The sequence below is a fragment of the Juglans regia genome, chromosome 5, assembly GCF_001411555.2.
Source record: "Juglans regia cultivar Chandler chromosome 5, Walnut 2.0, whole genome shotgun sequence".
Taxonomy (NCBI): Eukaryota; Viridiplantae; Streptophyta; class Magnoliopsida; order Fagales; family Juglandaceae; genus Juglans; species Juglans regia.
The window spans coordinates 2,144,233-2,164,846 of record NC_049905.1 but is presented as its reverse complement, the minus strand read 5'-3'; the positions used below and the strand labels follow the sequence as shown (position 1 = coordinate 2,164,846).

At 35.7% G+C, this 20,614-nt stretch overlaps 1 protein-coding gene across 1 annotated transcript; it reads right to left on the bottom strand.

The window, feature by feature from the left end:
* Positions 1-14,259: 14,259 nt before the first annotated feature.
* On the bottom strand, positions 14,260-16,461 carry LOC108990307 (UPF0481 protein At3g47200-like). The gene is made up of 2 exons (XM_018964233.2): positions 16,321-16,461; positions 14,260-16,081 (listed from the first exon to the last, which is right to left on the bottom strand). Exon 2 carries the CDS (start codon positions 16,062-16,064, stop codon positions 14,388-14,390), a length of 1,677 nt encoding a protein of 558 aa, XP_018819778.1. The 5' UTR covers positions 16,065-16,081; positions 16,321-16,461; the 3' UTR covers positions 14,260-14,387.
* Between the last annotated feature and the right edge of the window lie 4,153 nt (positions 16,462-20,614).

Here is a 20,614-nt window from a genome sequence, read left to right as displayed (position 1 = left end):
ATATTTGCAATCACCACCACCCAATGAACCGATACTCAGAGATGACTCTACCACTCAGTCTGATGAATCAACTTAACCTTATTTGAAACGGAGTTCCTGGACCCAATAATCGACACAGGTAGAGTGTTAGGTATTACACTCATGCACAATAGTATAGAGGTGCATTTAGTTATTCGTATTAAACTGAGGAATCTATGTTTTTGCTCGTGTTGGTTAGGGGTGTAACCAGTCCGGTCCGGTCCGGTTTTTGATAAAACCTAGGACCGAACCGATATGTACCGGTTTTGTATTTTTCAAAACTGATTACGCACCGGTTACCCTCCTAAACCAGTACTTTCAGTTTTACCGGTTTCTGGTCCAGTCCGGTCTGGTTTTCCGATTTTTTTAAAATGTAAATTTCACAATTTGTCATTAAAAATTTGTTTATAATAAAAAATTGATTTAAAAAAAACTGTTTTATACTTTTGTTAATATATTAGACTAGGGGTGTAAACCGGTCGGTCCGGACCGGAGAAACCGACCGGACCAACCGGTTCGGTCCGGACCGGACCGGACCGACCAAATGCATGGTCGGTTTCGGTCCAATAAATAAGAATGTTTCGGTCTTCAGTCCGGTCCCGAGGTGGAGATTTCTCGGACCGGACTGGACCGGACCGACCGAATAAAAAATAAAAAAAAAATAAAATATTATATATATTATTTATATAATAATTATACAATTAACAATATAAAATTTTAAATATGTTATTAATACTTGTTAATATTCTATAAATTAACAATATTTTATATATATCTTAATCTAACCTATCACTATTAACAATATAAAATTTTAAATATGTTATTAACACTTGTTAATATTCTATGAATTAACTAATATATAATATAAATTAGTTAATTATATAGTAATTATATAAATTAATAATGTAATTTTCATTTAATTTATTATCATTGACCATATAAAATATTTTTTTATTGAGTTTGTTACCTAATCCATATTAATAAGTCACTTAATTTAATTTAGTATTTTAAATAAATTTTTTTTATTAATTGATTTTAAAAAAATGCCGGACTGGACTGGACCGATACGGTTCGGTCCGGTCCCTATGGGGAGTTCGGTCCGGTCCGGTGATGGAACCATCACCGGACCGGACCGACCGGTTTACACCCCTATATTAGACTATATAATAGTATTAATATTAGACTATTGGTATAGTTATAAGTTATATATTAGTATTAGTTATAAACTTTTAGTGATTTAGTATTAACATTTTATGTAATAATTTATAAATTATGATAAGAAATTATTTCATATATGAATATATATGTTATATATAAACTTTCACATAAAAATTTATAATTATACATTATATATAAAACTTATATATATTAATATTTAATATATATAAAATATTTTGTATAAAACTTATGTATAAAAATATTTTTTTTTATTTTCTTTAATGAACCGGTCCGGTCCGGTCCAAAAACTCCCGGAACCGGACCGAAACCGGCCGGTTTTTACATTTTAAAAACCGGTTATGGACCAGATCGGTTCAAAACCGGTCCGGTTCGGTCCAGTCCGGTCCAGTTTTCTGGTTTGAATTTACATCCCTAGTGTTGGTTGTGACATGGCACTTTTGGTGATCAGTGAGTAAGAAATCTGGACTTGCAAAGTGCGCAATGTTTGAGAAGCTTTGAAAGTTTGGACAGATACCTTTGACCATTAGGAATGGGGATACTAAGTTGTAGTGAGAAAATGAGAGCATATTTACTGGAAGGGTTTCGTGGATTGTCAAACATCATGCTAACATGAGTTATTCTCGATGGAGTGATGTGCCGGCTGTCAAGAAAGAGGAGCTATGTAATCGTGTCTGAGTAAGCCTCACAAACACATTTTGGTAGTGATACATTTTGCTTCTGCAATTTAGTTTAAATAATATAATATGTCATGTTTATACTATGGTGTTTAGGCTGATTTTATCATAAAATGGGAGAGGAATATTCATCGGCAAGCAGCTAAAAACACATTTTAGTATGTCATGTTTATACTATGGTGTTTAGGCTAATTCAACTCATTTTAGTACGAGCTACACAAAATCTACAATGGGTATGAAAGTCATAAAGTGGCATTGGTAGGAGGGACCTCCTAAATTGGTCCTAGCTTTTTTAGAGACTATTGTTGAAAATGTCCACTCTATGTCTAGACAAAAAGAGTATTTTGAGAGAAGTGGATTAGTTTACTTGTAATTTCAACATGGTCAGCAGCTTCTGCCATATGGTTCCATACAAGAGGGACAATAATGCAATTATGGTGCCACCAAATATTGAGAGGTACTATTCCTATGCTATTTGTTTTTGTATATAGTTTAACATGCATGATGGCTAGGTCATATCATATTTTTTGTGTGAATATTTCAATTTGGTAAAGATTAGAACTTTTTTTGGTGGTTGGGTGTTAGCTTTAGGAGTTGAAATTGGTATGCATGATTGGGTATGCTTATATATCTGAAACTGCTTATGCTGGTTGCAATTTGTCATTTTATTACTGTAGTACATGATTGATATAGTACCTTACATTCCAAGAGCAAACCTTTTTGCTTACCCTTTTACTATATTCAAAAGCTATGTTTATAGGGAATTGTTAAGGAGGAGAAAGTAGGTATTTGGCCTAAATAGTTGTTAAAATTTAAGTTTAAATTTGCAAGAGATTTTAATTCGGTTTGATCTCAGATTGCAGCAGGATTTTCCCCTTTTGCTATAATCATGCATATTATATCACTTTGTGATATGATATCATATTCTAATGTAATGTCATATTGTGATATAATATCATATATATTCTAATGCACAAGGGTTGTTCTCTCCTGCATGGTACCTTTTACTTTATTTTGTCTAACCGAGGCTTCTAAGTACTGCCCATGTGCACCATAGTTAGAATTAAAAAGAAATGAGAGTAGAACTGGTAGTTAGGTGAATATATCCAACTTGTCACCTTAATGTATATGGTAGTTATTTAGTTGAACATCATATGGTAAACCTAATTGTGGCATTTTTGGTGATATGTTAATCCATTAATACTTACATCATTGTTCATCACATTGTTGGATGCAGGAAAGTGGAGTTTTAGAGCTGATTAATGAAGAGACACAAGGAATGCTAATAGCACTCTAAATGTTGTGATAGGGTACTATTGAAATGTGATATGAGCTTTCTTTTTTGATATAGAAGCGGTGTATATATGGATAGAATGCTTGGAATATAAATGATAGTATTGAAATTACTGACATATATATGAGTGATTTTTTATTACATGATCTTTTTTCAATTTCATGCTTGAGCATTGCCTTCGATATTATTGGCAGATTTATTCATAACTAAATGGACAAATTTATTCATGATCAGGTTACTAAAATATACTCATTACTAGATAGACAATTAATTGTTAATTTAGAAATTTATTTGTGTCCAGTTTTGGTCAAGCTCAAACGATTTCAAATACTAACGTTAAAAGAAAATGCTCTTGAAATTGGATAAAAAAAAGGGAAATTGCATATTTTTGCCAAAATTGGTTGGTTTAGGAAACCTTTTGCAACAACAATTGTAACCAAACTAACTAAATGAAGACCACATTTTTAGGTCGGAAATAAGGTTGCACTTATGTCAACGCTAATGCATATTTGCAACTATTTTTTTTTGGTCGGAATTGCATTTGGCGTTTGTGGCTTCAATTTAAGTTTTGCGACGACATCACGTTGGTTGGTAAAGGCTGTTATTGCGTACCGTCTGTAATATTTACTGCCAAGATACAATGTTCTAGCGACAACATTAACTGCCGCTAAAGGCTTCAGTATTTGTGACCATAAGAATAGATCACCACAAGAAATCTTTTGTGGCGCTTCTTTCACGGTCACGTTGCGGCCGTCGAAAATCGTTGAAAATAATCATTGCGGCGAAAAAAGCTACTTATTGCAGCCATTTTTGACGCCGCAAATACCTATATTATGAAGTTACGTAACTTCATAATCGGGAAAATATCAAATTCGAAGACTTTTGCTCGAAGAAAAAATGTACTCCTAAGCACATTATTAGAACATTCAATGCATGCCAGCACTGGCTTTATTTGCCGGTAATAAGACATGAGCAGAAAACTTTATTTGCTTCAATAGAGACTCTCCAAATAATGCTATAAACTCACAAAAAGAAAATGCTATAACATTTACTTGCAAAGAAGCCTAACGAAATTCCATAAAAGTGAGACCCAAGAAAATAATTCCAACCACAGTAGCAGTGCCCCTCCAAAAATCTTGGAAATACACACTTGTTAAGGTTGCCACGACACGGTTCCAACTGTTCTCGTAGTACCCATCAAGCTCTTTACTGAGATCCAAGTAAAAGATTCCATTGCTCTCAATCTCATGGCCGAGCTTGTTAAACAGATCCGTCACTGCAACGTTGGAACCCAACTCGTTAACAATGATCTTCTTGTCAGGAAGCAGCTCTACATCTGCTTTAGTTGTAACAAGATCATCCAACAGCACAACTCTTTTCTCATGCAGTGATGAAAAGGGCTGATAGAAACCAGCTGAGGGATGTAGGCCATATGTTTAACTTCGCGAAGTCTCTTGGGAACTCTGTAGATACAGCACTCAGGCCAACGTGGAGGCTCCTGGGCCAGTGGAATGTCAATGATCAACTCTTTGCATTCAAATTCTCCTTCTTTAATGGAATCATTAGCTGCAGTTGCAGGGCAAACCATCTTTTCCATTCCTCAAGTTCCTTCTCCTAGTGATCATCTCAAACAAGTAACATGAATTTTGCCCCGTCAATTATATACTTTTTCAATATTGAAAGGGCCAAACAGCTTGGAAGCATATATAAATTAAGCGAAGTGTAAGACATGTTTTATCCCAAAATCTTTCACACACACATATATCTATTCTCTATTAGTGAATTCTTGTCCATCCCTTTTTTTGTATTTTACCGGTTTTGACCTGCTATTCAATACATAGGTGCTGTGCATTTTTCGTGTATTGTAAGGGTATAATTGTCTTTCGGTGGTCAGAAGCTTCAGTGTTTTTTTTTATCTCTCAGTCTTATCTCTTTCATCGTCTCTTTCCTCTGCATATTCTCCTTCCTCTTCACTCTGAAAGCAAACATTTTCTCGTCTTCTCTCTTCTCTGCTTCTTCTCATCTTCTCTCTTCTTTGGTCTTTGTTTCTTCGTTTTCTTTGTTTAGGTTTATTTTTCCAGTATTGGGTTTATTTTTTCCTTTCATTTCGTTGTTATTATGTTTCCGTTTGTTAAAACCTTAAAGTTATATTCTTTATTTCTTCTTTCTCTTCTTTTCTCTACTTCCTTATTTCTCCTCTATGTGACACCCACCTTGAGCCCTCTCTCCTTTGCAACCGATGTCGCCACCCTCGAATTGACGGATTTGGCTCAACACTCAGATCTGCCATGGATCTCAACCCTCAACCAGCCGCTCAGATTCACCATCGCACGGCATCTTCTCTCTTCCAGTAGTTTTTCACCATCCATTTTTTGCCTATTTTATCCCTTTTTTTTTTTATCGATGTCCCAGTGTTCTGTTTTATCTCTATGGGATGTGAATCTGAATTGTAGTTTGAAATTTTTTTGTTGTTTCATTCATTCTGGATTCAAAAGATTTTGTGGATTTTTTTTTTTATTTCATCTTTTGCTTGTTGAATTTTTTATCTCAATTTTTTTTTGTTCGATGTGAATCTACTTGATGGATTTCCGTTTGTTGGTATGGACCATTTTTTGTTGGGTTCGCCATTTGTTTGGATGTGAAATTTGTTATTTTTTCTTTCGGATATGCGACATTTCTGAGCTCTCATTTGCTCCTCTTTCGTCGAAGCAGCCCTTGTGTTTCTCCTAGTATCTTTCCATCTTGTAGGTGGCATTTCGGTGTCTCTCTCTTCCGTTTGGTCACACGCACACACAACCCTTGATTGAGAACACATTTCTTTGAGATTTGAGAAACTGACTCGGTAGTGGAGTCCCAAGTCCTTGAGATATGAGCAACACATCCTGATTCTGAAACCTATAAATAAAAGAATTAACCCAACAACATTCAGTACATACTTGCCAAAGAACCACTATATCGGGTATGTTTTTCATCTGTAATATATTTGTGCTGGTTGTTGGTTGAATATATTGTGTATTGCATTGGTTGCTTTGATTGCTTTCCCTCTATAAGATCAAGAGTCATAATTTGAATGATTTGCTTTCTTATGGAAAGTTTGTTGAAAACTTGATTGGGAAATTAATATACTTTTAGGTTTGAGTTCATATCCGCTACTAATTTAAGCTACTTGTAGCAAGTCTCAAAGTTGTATGTAGGTTTTGTCCTTATGTTTTGTTTCATAATACAGCAACCAATTCATTGTTTTCTAGGTTTTATGCTTAAAATCAATCAACAAAGATTCCACTGCCCACTATTATATCTCTTTGTATGCGCAGATCATTTATGAGTTCTCAAGTAGCATTAAAAATTATTTCTTAGAGTCAAAAGCATGTCTAATATAAAAATATTGGTTAAGAACCGTGAATAAATGACACTTCAAGTCATGGTATCTTTAACAATATAAGCATATAGATGAGTTTCGGCTATAAGCTTGGGTTGTAAGACTTGCCTTTGAGATTGAAAGATGTGGGCATTATAGTAAATTTTATCTCTTTTTTGTCTAGATTAAATTATCGCAAGGAGTCTATCTCTGTTCTTACTGAATTTAGTCATCTTAGGGGATCAATCTCTGGGTTCAGGTTTGTATGGTGTTAATTATTTTGAAATTGACGTTCCAAATAATCCTCCTCCTCTATTAACGTTTGCTTTGTAAATTTAAGAATTATAATTAATAATGCATAGGCTTTATGTATATGTTAAATTGTGTATTGTTTCTCTTGTGTGTTTGTTTGCTCATTTCTCATGTCTACATTCAAAAAGGGATTTTGATGGGTGCTACTCTTAGGTAAGGTTGGAGGCGTGGAAGTGGGGCTTACTCTAGGTTTGGAAGTGGGTGCTGCTCTTAAAGAGGTACATTTTTTATTTTGTATTTTGGTACTTTCGTTGTTATTTTTCATTATTATTTAGAATTTATATAAAACTTATTCCAAGTTTAGATTTAGTACTCTAGGGCTGTAAAACACAAAGTCGAAATGGTTCTATACACATCTCGGCCTTGCATGTGGGTTATTTTGTTGAAGAATCGGTGGATTCCTTTCGTTTCAATGGCCACTGAGCCGACTCAGCCATTGCTGAACTTGATCTAGTTAATGTTCGAACGTTTTCATCACGTTCAAACTTTAAGAACCGAAAAGACTTTATTGGGAAAGGTGTCTCAATCGTTCGACTGCCTATATACAACACCGTTCGAATGATTAGAACTCAAAAGACTTTCTTGGGAACGATGTCTCAATCGTTCGATTGCCTATATACAACACCATTCGAACGGTTTGAGGCTGGTCGAACGAGTAGAACCCAAAAGACTTTCTTGGGAACAGTGTCTCAACCGTTTGACTGTTTATATACAACACCGTTCGAACTCTTTGTCAGTGTTCGAACGTCTATAACCCAAAAACAAAACCTTTCAAATGCTATCGAACAGTTGAACACAGAAAACATATTTATAATTTTTCATTAAATTTATAATTTTATGATTGTTTTGAATATTATATTTTGTAACTAATCTTTATAATTTTATTATTTAAATTTCAGGTTGAAATGTCTGCTAGGCGAAGGTCAAAGCAAGCCAGACTAGGGGAACTAGGTTCTTCTAGTAGTACGGCCGATACATTGTTAGGCCATAAAGTTTTACTGGAGCGCGTCAAGTGAAGATCGGCGATTTTTAGGATCTTCTCTTCAAAGGCCAGTCCTTGACATCAGTATTTATGGAGCACGGTTCGTCACCGATTTTGGACCACAGGGATGAAGTGTTCTAATTCATGGCATATATTGATCTTGTCACTGACTTTTATAAAGAGCTTGGTGCCTCTAGTCTAGATGCTGAGGGCAAATATATTATTGGCGTGCGAGGTATTTCATTATCATTCTCAGCAGACATACTTGTCGATTTTACCGGTATCGCACGTTTGGAGACTGCATATCCAAACGTGGTGCCCAGGGAGTCTACAGCTAGTAAGGAGACAGTTGAGGAAGAGGGCACTGATCCTGATGGACTGGATGGCCTCTCAGATGCAGAGGTAAGGCAGTTGGTTGTTGGTCAAGATGTTCCTCCTTATAATGGGATGAAGAGCATCAAACAGGTTCATTTATTAGATTTTTTCAAGATTTTGAACTTAATCATCGTCCACAACATTGACCATTGGCAAGACAAGACGGAGGTTGTCATAGATAGGGTGAGATTTATAATACGTGTCGCTCATATGATGCCTATCGACCTAGTGGATTATATATTCACTAGGATGTGATCAGAGGTTTCATACGTTACGATAGATATTTTTCTGTTTGGCCCCCTAATCACACGATTCCTATTGTTGGTTGGGGTCTTACCTGATGTTGCTGAGTGTATTCGGGAGCCGATTGGACCAATCAATGCCTCCACCCTTTCACAGAGCACGAGGCACTAGAGACTTCATTTTCATGCTCCTACTACAGAGCAGGTTGATACTTAGACCAGAGATGCACACCCAATTGATAATGGAGTATCAGCCAGTCAGACATCCACCCAGCCTGATGCATCACGCACTGTTATTGCTGATCAGATTGCTGATATAGTGCGTACGGAGATCCATACTACCATTGGAAGCTTATGTACAGAGTTCATGGGTGCCATTGATTGCATGTCCCAGACTCAGAAGACGATATCTATTCGATTGACACAGATAGAGGCAAAAGACGATATCTATTTGATGTTTTCTAAGTTTAATTAATTGTGCATTATATATTTCTTTTATAAATTAATTTTTTATTACTATTATTAATTCTTAAATTGATTATTTTCTTTTATTAAATTAGATGTGACCGTTCAAATGTTAACTGATTGTTCGAAAATGGTGATTTACATGTTCGAACAGTTTTAATGGACGTTTGAAGGGCAAATTACTTTCTCGCGAACGACCCGCCAATTTTTCCCGCAACCACGAATGATTATTTCATTAAGGATGAAATTTATTGTCCTTAAGTATAGCGTTGGAATGCTTTTGAATGGGAAGCATGTTTCATAATTGTTTTAGAACGAAATCAGAATTTCATCCTTAAATCTTACATTTTGGGAAGATTTTCATTTTGTTCCAAAACAAAATTGTCCCAAAACTCAAAATTGTTGTAGTGATTGAAGTTGGTCCACACTGAACTCTACTGCAAGTCTGCACGTAGAATGGAATTTGCCAGCAGCAGTTTTCTAATGGAAGTTCAAACACTTCATTTTGTTGTTTGTGCTGTACAAACTATAGATTATACAAAAGGATCATATAAAAATAAATTTATAAAATAATATAATTTTATATTATTTATTAAATTTATTTTATAATAAAAAAATTTTATAATCTAATAAATTATACCAAACCACATTAATTTATGAGATTATTTTTATAAATTACGTCTTGGCTATACTATTTTTCTTTCTAAAAATATCATCAATTTAATACTTTTCCGCTTGAAGAAAAATTTGACTATTTAAGTTAATTTATACATTAATGCCATGCAGCAGCCTCTGGCTTTATAATAAAACAAAAGGTGATTTGTTGTGTTATGCTCTCTACCTCTAATGGCTGATGAGAGATTGTATATATATAATAAACTGTTTACAAGATAGAGTCAGTTATAAGATTTGATATTCTTAATATGATAAACGTGATCTCCTATAAACATGGGCTTGAAACGATAGTATCCGAATACTCTGGGATGGCATTGGACTTGAAGTGGATGTCTTTTGAATCTGCGTTGAACTTATCCTGGAGTTGGACTTGTTGTTTGAATCTGTTCAACCTTATCCTTATCACGCCCCTGCAAGTTCAACGGGGAAGACCTCACGTTGAGCTTGTCGCGTAGATGGGAGAAACGAACAAAAGCTAGTGGTTTAGTGAGCACATCGGCAATTTGGTCCTTACTGGATAGAAACCGAACATCCAATGATTTATTATGAACTTTTCACGGACAAAATGATAATCTATTTCCACGTGCTTTGTACGAGCATGAAACACTGGATTAGCTGCCAAATAAGTCGCTCCTATGTTGTTTCACACCATAAGATCGGACGTGAAGGGATAAATATATGAAGTTCACGAAATAAGGATAATAGCCATAAGGTCTCGGCAGTAGCGTGAGCAACAACATGATATTCAGCCTCGGTGCTTGATCTAGCCACAGTAGGCTGCTTTTTGGAGCTCCATGAAATAAGGTTGTGACTATAGTAGATGCAGTAGCCAGAAGTGGATTTACGATCATCAGGTGAGCCAGCCCAGTCCGCATCGAAATAAACTGAGAGTTGTGTTGAGGGACTAGATTTGAGGAGTAGGCCGAAATTAATAGAAAATTTAAGGTACCGTAGTATCCATTTAACAGCAGTCCAGTGGATGTCCTTTGGCTTATGCATGAATTGGCACACTTTGTTCACAACAAAGGAGATATCTGGGCTAGTGAGTGATAGGTACTGAAGAGCTCCCACCACGCTTCGAAATAAATTCTCATCTAGATACGGGTTGCCATCAAAAAGTGATAACTGTTGGGAGGAGGACATGGGAGAGGAGACTGGCTTAGCCTCTAACATGTTGGTGCGTTTCAGGAGTTTAAGAATATACTGTCTCTGAGAAAGGAGAAGACCCCCTGAAATTGAGATGACCTCCACACCTAAAAAATAATTTAAGGGCCCCAAATCTTTGATAGCAAAGTCACAGTTGAGTTGAGCAAGAAGATAAGTGATGGCATCTGCATTTGATCCTGTGATTAAAATATCATTGACATACACCAATACATACATTGTAAGAGAATCTGAGACATAAACAAATAAAGAGTTGTCGGACTGGGAGTTAATAAACCCAAGATCCATCAATATGTCACTGAGACGTGAGAACCAAGCCCGCGGGGCTTGTTTTAATCCGTATAATGCCTTGTTCAACTTACAAACATGGGTAGGAAACTGATGATGGACATAACCCACTGGCTATTGCATGTATACAACTTCAGAGAGAAAGCCATGGTGAAAGGCGTTACTGATGTCTATCTGATGTACAGGCCAGTTGTGAGATACGGCATGACTAAGAACAAGCCGAATAGTTGTAGGCTTGATGACTAGACTGAAAGTTTCATCATAGTCTAACCCTTGCTATTGGTGATAGCCCTTTACAACTAGACGGGCTTTCCATCGTTCATGAGTGCCATCAGAATGAATTTTTGTTTTGTAAACGCATTTGTTGCCAACCAAGTTCATGCCAGCTTTAAAAGGAACTAAAGACCACGTACCTTGCTTCATAAGAGCAGAGAGTTCTGCATCCATGGCCTCACGCCAGTTGGAGAATTTGTGAGCTTCAGAGTAACACGTGGGATCAGTAGAAATGGTGGAAATGGTGAGGAGAGCAGTGGGCAAAGGATACCTAGTAGTGCCGTCGAAAAATTGTTTGGGCTTCACAATATTGTTCTGTGAGCAAGTGGTCATCGGGTGAGAACGAGTCAGAAGCGATTCAGATGGCAAGGCAGTAGCGGATGGAGTAGGAACCAGAAATGGCGTTGACGATGAAGGAATTGAAAACAGGGGAGAAGACTCAATCGTCGCAGCAGAGGAAAAGGATAAGTGAGACGCTGACATTTCAGGGGGATCCGTATGCGACGTCGTAATAGGAGATGATGGAGGAATATAAACGGCAGGGTCAGAGTGGTCGTTTGAGGACACTAGAATAGGTAGCAGAGTGGACGACGATGTAGGATGAAATTCGGTAGGAACTGAAGGCAGTGTAGGTGTTGTGAATGGAAATAAAGACTCATAAAAAATTACATGCCGGGAGACGAATACTTTGCCAGAGTCAGGATCAAGGCATTTGTAACCTTTGTGCAGGTTACTAATGCCAATGAAGACACATTTTTTGGACCTAAAATCCAACTTATGTTTGTTACAGGGTCGGAGATAGGGATAGCAAGCACAACCAAAAATCTTAATGGTAGAAAAATCGGGTGCTTGATGAAATAATTTTTCAAATGGAGATATGCCGAGAGGAGCAGTTGGAAGATGGTTGATGAGATAGGTTGCCATTAAAAAGCATCATCCCAAAAACAATGAGGAGTATAACTTTGAGATAATAAGGATAAACCCATTTCAACAACATGTCGATGTTTTCTTTCAACAGAGCCATTTTGTTGCGATGTGTAAGGGCAAGAAATACGATGTTGAATTCCCACTTGGTGAAAATACCGACTAAGAGTTTGAAATTCATCACCCCAATCAGTTTGGACACATTTTATTTGACGATTAAATTGATGTTCAACCATTTTTTGAAATTGAGTAAAAATGGTCAAGACGTCAGATTTATTTGCAAGAGGATAGAGTCAAACAAATTTGCTAAAATGATCAACGAATGAAACATAATATTTATTGCCTTTTGTGGATAAAATAGGGAATGGACCCCATACATCAAAACAAATTAAATCTAGAGGATGATATGAAATAGATTGAGAAACTGGGAAAGGAAGATGATGGCTCTTCCCTTTTGCCGAACAAACACCTGGAATTTAATTGGAAGAAACTGGAAGAGAGAATTTAGACACAAGATGCTTGACGGTTTGATAGGTGGGATGTCCCAAACGACGGTGCCATACTTCCAAAGAAACACGTTGACATAAAAAAGATTGAGACGGTGAAGAGGTCGAGATGGATGAGGGGAAGGGATAGAGTCCATCTTTAGGCGTGCCTTGCAGAAGAACCTTCTTCATAACCTCGTCCTTCACAAAAAAATGAGATGAGTGGAATTTAATAAATACATTATTGTCTTTGGTAAATTGGCTCACAGAAATAAGGTTCTTTTTAATTTGTGGAACATGTAAAATATTGTGAAGGGTAAAACCAGATTGTGAGGATTTAATCTCAGAGGAACCAATGTGAGCAATAACCAAACCTGCCTCGTTTCCTACTTGAATTTGATCCACACCATTATAGGTCTCAACATGGAGATTCAAGTTCTGAATATCATTAGTAAGATGATTGGTGGAGCCGATGTCGGGATACCAACTCGTATCAACTGAGGCTTGTGGTGCTGTAAAAAATGCAGACATGTTGTTCGGCATGTTTTGATAAGCCTGATCAAAACGATGAAAGCACTGGATGGCGAGATGTCCAACTTTGCCACAGATCTGGCACATTGGGCGATTACCACCAGAAGACCCACGACGACCACCTTGGCCCCTATTATGACCACGCGAACCGGAGTACGATGGGGCACGATTTGGGTAGTGTGGCTTACCAGAGGGGCCACGGGATTGGTTAGTAAGGGTGACGACGTTGGCAGAACCAATTGTAGCTTCAATAACTTGATGATGTTGCTGTAAGCGTAACTCAAAGTTGAGAAGATGACCAAAGATATCTTCAAGCTCCATGGGATTATCCCGTGTTTGAATGGACCTAACAATAGGATCATAAGAAGAGTCTAGGCCACAAAGCAAATATGAGATAATTTCAGTGTCTGGAAGTGGATGTCCAAAGGCTGCAAGAGTGTCAGCCAGTGACTTCACACTCTAAAAATAATCTGAGATGGACAAGCCCCCCTTTGTGACAGTAAAGAGTTGACGCCGAGTTGTCGAGAGATGAGCTCGAGAATGAGAGGAATACATTTTTTCGAGTGCAGACCATACCTCTAGAGACGTGGTAACACCAACCACTTTGGCAAGAATACTTTCCGATAAAGAGGACATGAGAATACTCAAGACAATCTAGTCTTGGTCAAACCAGTGAGTAAATTCTGGATTGAGAAGCAGAGGGGCTGTAGTGGACGAATCAGCTGTAGGGTTTGAAATATATTGGGCAGGTTGAGGACGATTCCCATCAATATAGCCAAAAAGACGTTGGCCTTTGAGATATGGAGTGATTTGAGCTCTCCATAGCAAGTAGTTGTTACTACTCAGTTTGATAGTCACCAAGCTTTGGATGCTGGGAGGAATAACGGATGTGTTTGAGAGAGACCAAGCGGAAGAGGATGCCATTGACGTTAGTCACGTTGGCTCTTAATACCATAAAACAAAAGGTGATTTGCTGTGTTATATAATTTGCAGGTAATGGTAACAGACGTAGAATTTAATTTGCTGCAATACAGACAGACAGACAAAGACTCTCCACTGATCGATCGATGCTAAAACAAAGCCATAAACTTCCAAAATAAAAATGTTTAGAAAAACCCAGTCCATCAAACACTACAGATGCTTCAAATCTAGTACTTGCCAGCACTCCATCTAAGCCTAAGGAGCCTCTGGAAATTCCACAAAGTCAAAACCAATACAATAATTCCAGCAACAGTAGCAGTGCCTTTAAAAAAGTCAGAGAAATACACACGAGCCAAGGTTCCCAACAGACGATTCCGATTGCTCTCGTAGTACTCATTAAGCTTTTCACAGAGCTTGACGTAATGGGATCCACTTTCTTCAATCTCCAGGCCGAGGTTGTTAAAGAGTTTCGTCACTGCAGTGCTAGAACCTAACTCGTTAACAATGATCTTCTTTTCAACAAGCAACCTTACATCTGCTTTAGTTGTGATAAGATCATCCAACAGCACAATGTAATCGCAAATGTAAGTTTCAGAAGGATAATGGCACTGCTCCAAAGCCATCAGGTTTCGGAAAAGACCTTCAGTTTTGTCGTCTACCCGAAGGGGTGGGACTTCCAAGAAACGTTGCATATGCACCAAGCAAGTGCTTTTCAGGCATGGTAAGCATGACAAGAGCCATGAGAGATTGAGCACCGGGCAGCGTTTTATTAAGCATTCGCAATTCTTCTCCCGAAATTGTATTTGAAGTAAATGTCTTTCTGAATCTGGCCTAGCGATTTTCAACCCTGCCTCGTCAAGCTTTGTTGCAGTATATAGGGGTTTAGTTCTTTTCACCAAATCTGTGCAATGCTTGGGTTCGGGTTCGGGCTCTCGTGAGCTTGGTTTTGGATGGCAACAACATCCCATCCAATCTGGGAAACACCCCTTTACATGACCACACTTCTTGGAATTTTGCCCGTCTTCTGTTGGCGGACAGAAAAAATATCTCACCAAATCTGTGAAATGCAGGGGTACTTTGGGCTCTGGTGAGCTTGGTTTTGGGTCTTCTTGTCGAGGGCAACAACATCCCATTGGAGCTGTGAAACAGTACTGCTTTACATGATCACATGACTTCTTGGGCTTTGGCTTCCAATGTTCATAGAGATCACCAAAAAACCCATAAGAGAGGTCAAGAAGAGTCGGTTTTTTTGTATTGGGTTCCCCATTTTGGTGGCATACATTCAGCTCAACATTACAGTATAACTCCTCAAGAATAAAGAAAGGAAGCTGATTCTCAAGTAGAAGCAGGTCATGCTGTATGCCGCGTTCCATGCACGGTTGGCTAAATATATAATCATTTTCATGAGCCTTCGAGTTTTGAGAATCTTTTTCATCATGAGCCATTGATTTTTCATATTTCCTACAAAAGAGCTCAAGTATAAAGATTGCATCTAGTAGAATCATCGTTACAAACTCTTTACTGCCGAGTCGAAAGTTCTCTGAATAGCAATGGCGGATTTTCATTTCATTGGGCATGATGATATTGCATGCAAGTTCCTCGGCGCTCTTCCGAGTACGATTACAGAAATCCGTAAAATATCTGAGTTTTTGGTTCTCCATGTCCTTCAACTCTTTTCTCATGCAGAGATGAAAAGGGCCGATAGAAACCAACCGAGGGGTGTAGGCCTTTTTTTTTACCTCGCGAAGTCTCTTGGGAACCCTGTAGATACAGCACCCAGGCCAACGAGGCTCTGGTGCCGGTGGAATGTTACGAATGTGGATGGTCAGCTCTTTGCATCGATCAGGTCCTTCTTTTTTAGTGGAATCATTGTCTGCGGTTGCAGGACTGTCCGTCTTTGCCATCCCTCAAGTTCCTTTTCCTAGTGACAATAAAGAGATAGCAACATCACGAGTTTTGACATCATATACCTTCAAATATGATCTCTTATTAGGGATTTGTTATAAAACGATAATCGGATCTGAGTTTGAACCCTTAAAAAAAAAGGGCTTTGTTCTTTCTGTTAGTAATTAAAGGTTGAAATAGCTGTAGCTACTAATCCGAAAATTTCAACTTTGCATAACAGAGTACTCAAAAAATGGAAGAATTAAAGGTACGTACCTACAAATTTTGGTTGCAAGAAATGCTTGAAAGTACGTACTTGAAGAAGTCTGATCACTCTACTCGACCAACGTTAACGTACGCTATCTTTTAATCCCTTGCTCAATGCTGATTGTGTATTCTTCGTTCTTCCCTCAGAAGCATATGTATAGGGCTGGTCAGTGGTCATGTAAACAGGGGTATTAATTGATTCATTTACTTGTATACCTACCTGTTTTGGATGCTATGAAAAATATCAGAATTCTTAAAATTTTTAGTTTCTTAAACATCATTTAAACACAAAAATATTTTCAAATTTAAATTTTTAAATTTTTTATCTAATTATTATTTAAATACAAAATCAATATAATTTTTACAAAATTTGAAGATACTCAAAATGTCTAAACATAACGTTAATGTTCGATTTAAATTTAATATAAAATAGAGTTGTAAAAATAATTGAACAAAAAAATTGTGAATGATAAAGTTGCTCTTCTTTTTGCGTTGGAATGGACGTCACTAATCAATCATCACGTCGATTTTCGCACCTACAATAATTTGCATATACGACAAAGTTCGCCACTAATTATTGAAACACATAACACTTTTCAGCACGAGGTGGAATGAGAACATTTCACTGTCCTCGTTAATCGTTGGTCAAATTTTTTTTTTTTTTTTAGTGTTCAAGGAAGTAATTTTAATTAGGACTGCAAACGGTCTGGTCCGGTCCGGCGATGGATTGAAAATTTTCGATTCATTATTTTTTCGGATCGGACCGGATCGAACACTTAAAGAAACCGGACCGGACCGATAGCTATCAATCCGGTTCAATCCGGTCCGGTCCGGTCCAGTCGGTCCGCCCTTTTTTTTTTTTTAAATAATTAATAAAAAAATTTATTTGAAATACTAAATTAAATTAAGTGACTTATTAATGTGGATTATGTAACAAACTCAATAAAAAAATATTTTATATGGTCAATGATAATAAATTAGATGAAAATTATATTATTAATTTATATAATTACTATATAATTAACTAATTGATATTATATATTTATTAATCTTTAGAATATTAACAAGTGTTAATAGTATATTTAAAATTTTATATTGTTAATAATGATAGGTTAAATGAAGATATATATAAAATATTGTTAATTTATAGAATATTAACAAGTATTAATAATATATTTAACAATTTATATTGTTAATTGTACAAATGTTATATATAAAAAATATTTTTTTTTAATTTTTCATTTGATCCGGTCCGGTCTGAAAAAATAGTGGACTGTGGACCGGACCGAATAATTTCGGTCCTCTAAAATATAGACCGGACAGGATCGGTCTAAGTCTCGGTCCGGTCCAGACCGAAACGGTCGGTCCAGTCTGACCGGACCGTTAATCATTCTTAATTTTAATTATATTAGTTAATTTTTTATTTTTTAAAAATATTAAATATATTAAATAAAAAAACCTTGAACGGCACCGCCTTAAACGCTGGCGGCATAATAGCTTTATCGGGAAAAGTATCTGTGCCCTCTACATTTGACCGCCCTAGTTGCACAATAACTAATTTGCGCATGCAGTGGACGTCATTAGAATGACGTCTCCTTGCAAGCTCATTGAACACGTACGAAATAATAATGTATAATATTCACGTACAAAGGGTAGATAGGAGGTCTTTATCAAAGAGAGAGAGTTGCAGTAGACTCCAAAAAATGTTGCAGATCTAGAAAATTCATCTTGTGATCTGTGTCAGCTACAGCAATGAATCAACATTATCGAAACCAACAGACCGTGTCATTTCGGATTGATCATATCTAGCCAAATCGATGGGCTCATACGGATCCTGTTAAAGACGTCTTTCGTAATACCAGCTCGACCACCGCCAAGTATCTGCGAAAGACATAAAAAAGAGTTGGTGTGTGTCCGTACACCTTCGATTTCAAAATTAAAAATAATCTCTCAAAAAAAAAAAAAAAAATTAAGAGTTTAATATAAGAGTGACTAACATTTTTCCTTGCCAGCTTTTGGCTACTTATATCTTGTAATCGATCCGATTTGATTTTATTTTGAATAAAATTTAAGATCAAATCGATATGTATCGATTTTATATTTTTTAAAATCGATTACGCACAAGTTATTCTTATAAATCGGTACTTTTAGTTTTATCGATTTCAGGTCCAGTCCGATCTGATTTTTTGATTTTTTTTTTTAAATATAAATTTCACAGTTTTTCATTAAAAATATTTATAAAAAAGAAAGCTGATTTAAAAATATATGTTTTATACTTTTATTAAAAAAATCTGTTTAAAAAAAATCTATTAGATTATATAATAGTATTAATATTAGACTATTGGTATAGTTATAAGTTATATATTAATATTACTTATAAATTATATATTTAATATTAGTATTAGTCATAAACTTTTAGTAAAAACTTGTATTATTAATTATAAGTATAACTACAGTCATTAGTCTATATTAGATTATTAGTATTAGTTATAAAGTTTTAGTGATTTAGTATTAACATTTTATGTAATAATTTATAAATTATAATCAGAAATTATTTCATATATGAATATATATAATTATATATATTATATATAAATATTTCACACAAAAATATATAATTATACGTAATATATAAAACTTATATATATTAATATATATATATAATATTTTGTATAAAAGTTATATATATATACAATAATATAAATATTTTTTTATATATATATTTTTATCAACCGGACCGGTTTGGGCCGAAAAATATTAAAATCGGAACCAGCCGGTTTTCACATTCCAATAAGCGGTTCTGGACCAGACCGGTTCATAATCGATAAAACTGGTCCGGTCCGGACCAGTTTTCCGGTTTAAATTTATACCTTTACTTATACCCCTCACGATGGGGTCTTGTCCACTCAGATTGTTATAAATACATCAATCCTTTGCCAATACGTACTAAGATCCTCGGTCGGAAAAAGTATAGGATAAATCTAATTGCAAGTAATTATGCGTACTAATACGTGTATTTATTCAATATAATTGGTCAGAAAGTAGATTTTATTAAAAACAGTGCCAATTTAAATTTAGAATATGAAGATAATAATATTAATACACAGATTGATATACAAATTTACTTGTACATGACAAAATTCGCATATTGTAATATGGCCTTTTTTTACGTTATTCAGGCAAGAATGCGCCGACATTTATTCTGACCTGGGCCTTCTCTCTATGACTGTGGGCCAAATTTTTCTACGCCCGGCCCTTAGGCCTTAAAGAACTGAGAACATGGGCCCAGCCACACGAGGGGGAAAAATATTCCCTTCCAGTTCCATATATAGAACTTCCATTTATCAAATATTATTTGAATGCACAGTTTAGGACTTGTTTGGATAGAGAAATAATCTCATTTTATCTCATTTTATTAATATAATTTTATCAAATTTTTACGTAAAATATAATAAACAATTTAATTTTGTAAAATCTCAAAACAGTAATAAAATTAAAAAATAACATTCTAACAATATTTTATTTAACTCATTTAAAATTATCTTATCTCATCTGATTATCTCACTATCTAAACGAGTTTTCGATCTTTCAATGAGTTCATATAATTCTATTATATATACCGAGCTTCTAAGTTAACGGTATCATAGTTTATCAGAAAATGATATGTTTAGATTATTATTTGAACTTGTACACATAGCGTGAGTTATATAACATTAATTATTGTTGCTCATTAATACTCACATTAAATCCTCAAATTCGGACAAACAATTTAATGGGAGCTTCATCCTCCAATGCATCTTTATTGATCTATACATTAACTTATTATAAGAGTAATATTATTAAGAGAAATAATATTTATGGTAGTAGAATATGCAAGTGATACATAATTTTTTTAAAAATTGAGTAAATATAAAATCTATATGATAAAAAATTAATATTTTAATAATCAATTTTGTTTTTTTTTCAAAAGAATTATGTAACATTTATGCATCTCATATATGTGTATATAACATTATTAATCTCACTTTTTATGCAGGCTGGCTCACAATAATTAAAGCGGGGAACACAAGGAATCTTTCTTCCTTTTTCGCTTTGGAAAAACAGCATGCATGCGATACATGAGTACTTCGCCATATATAATCAACTACTTATTAAAGTGACTTTGATCTGCGGGTTAATTACGTACGGTAGGACTATATATGCGAATTAGATTATGACAATTAATATTAGTTGATCATGTTTCTCAAAGTAAAACAAATCTTCCACGTACGCGCGCACATAATTGATCAGGAAAAGCTTCGGT

What these genes read in the sequence shown, in the direction of transcription:
- LOC108990307 (XM_018964233.2), bottom strand. Translation starts at nt 16,064, where the DNA reads ATGGCAAAGACGGACAGTCCTGCAACCGCAGACAATGATTCCACTAAA.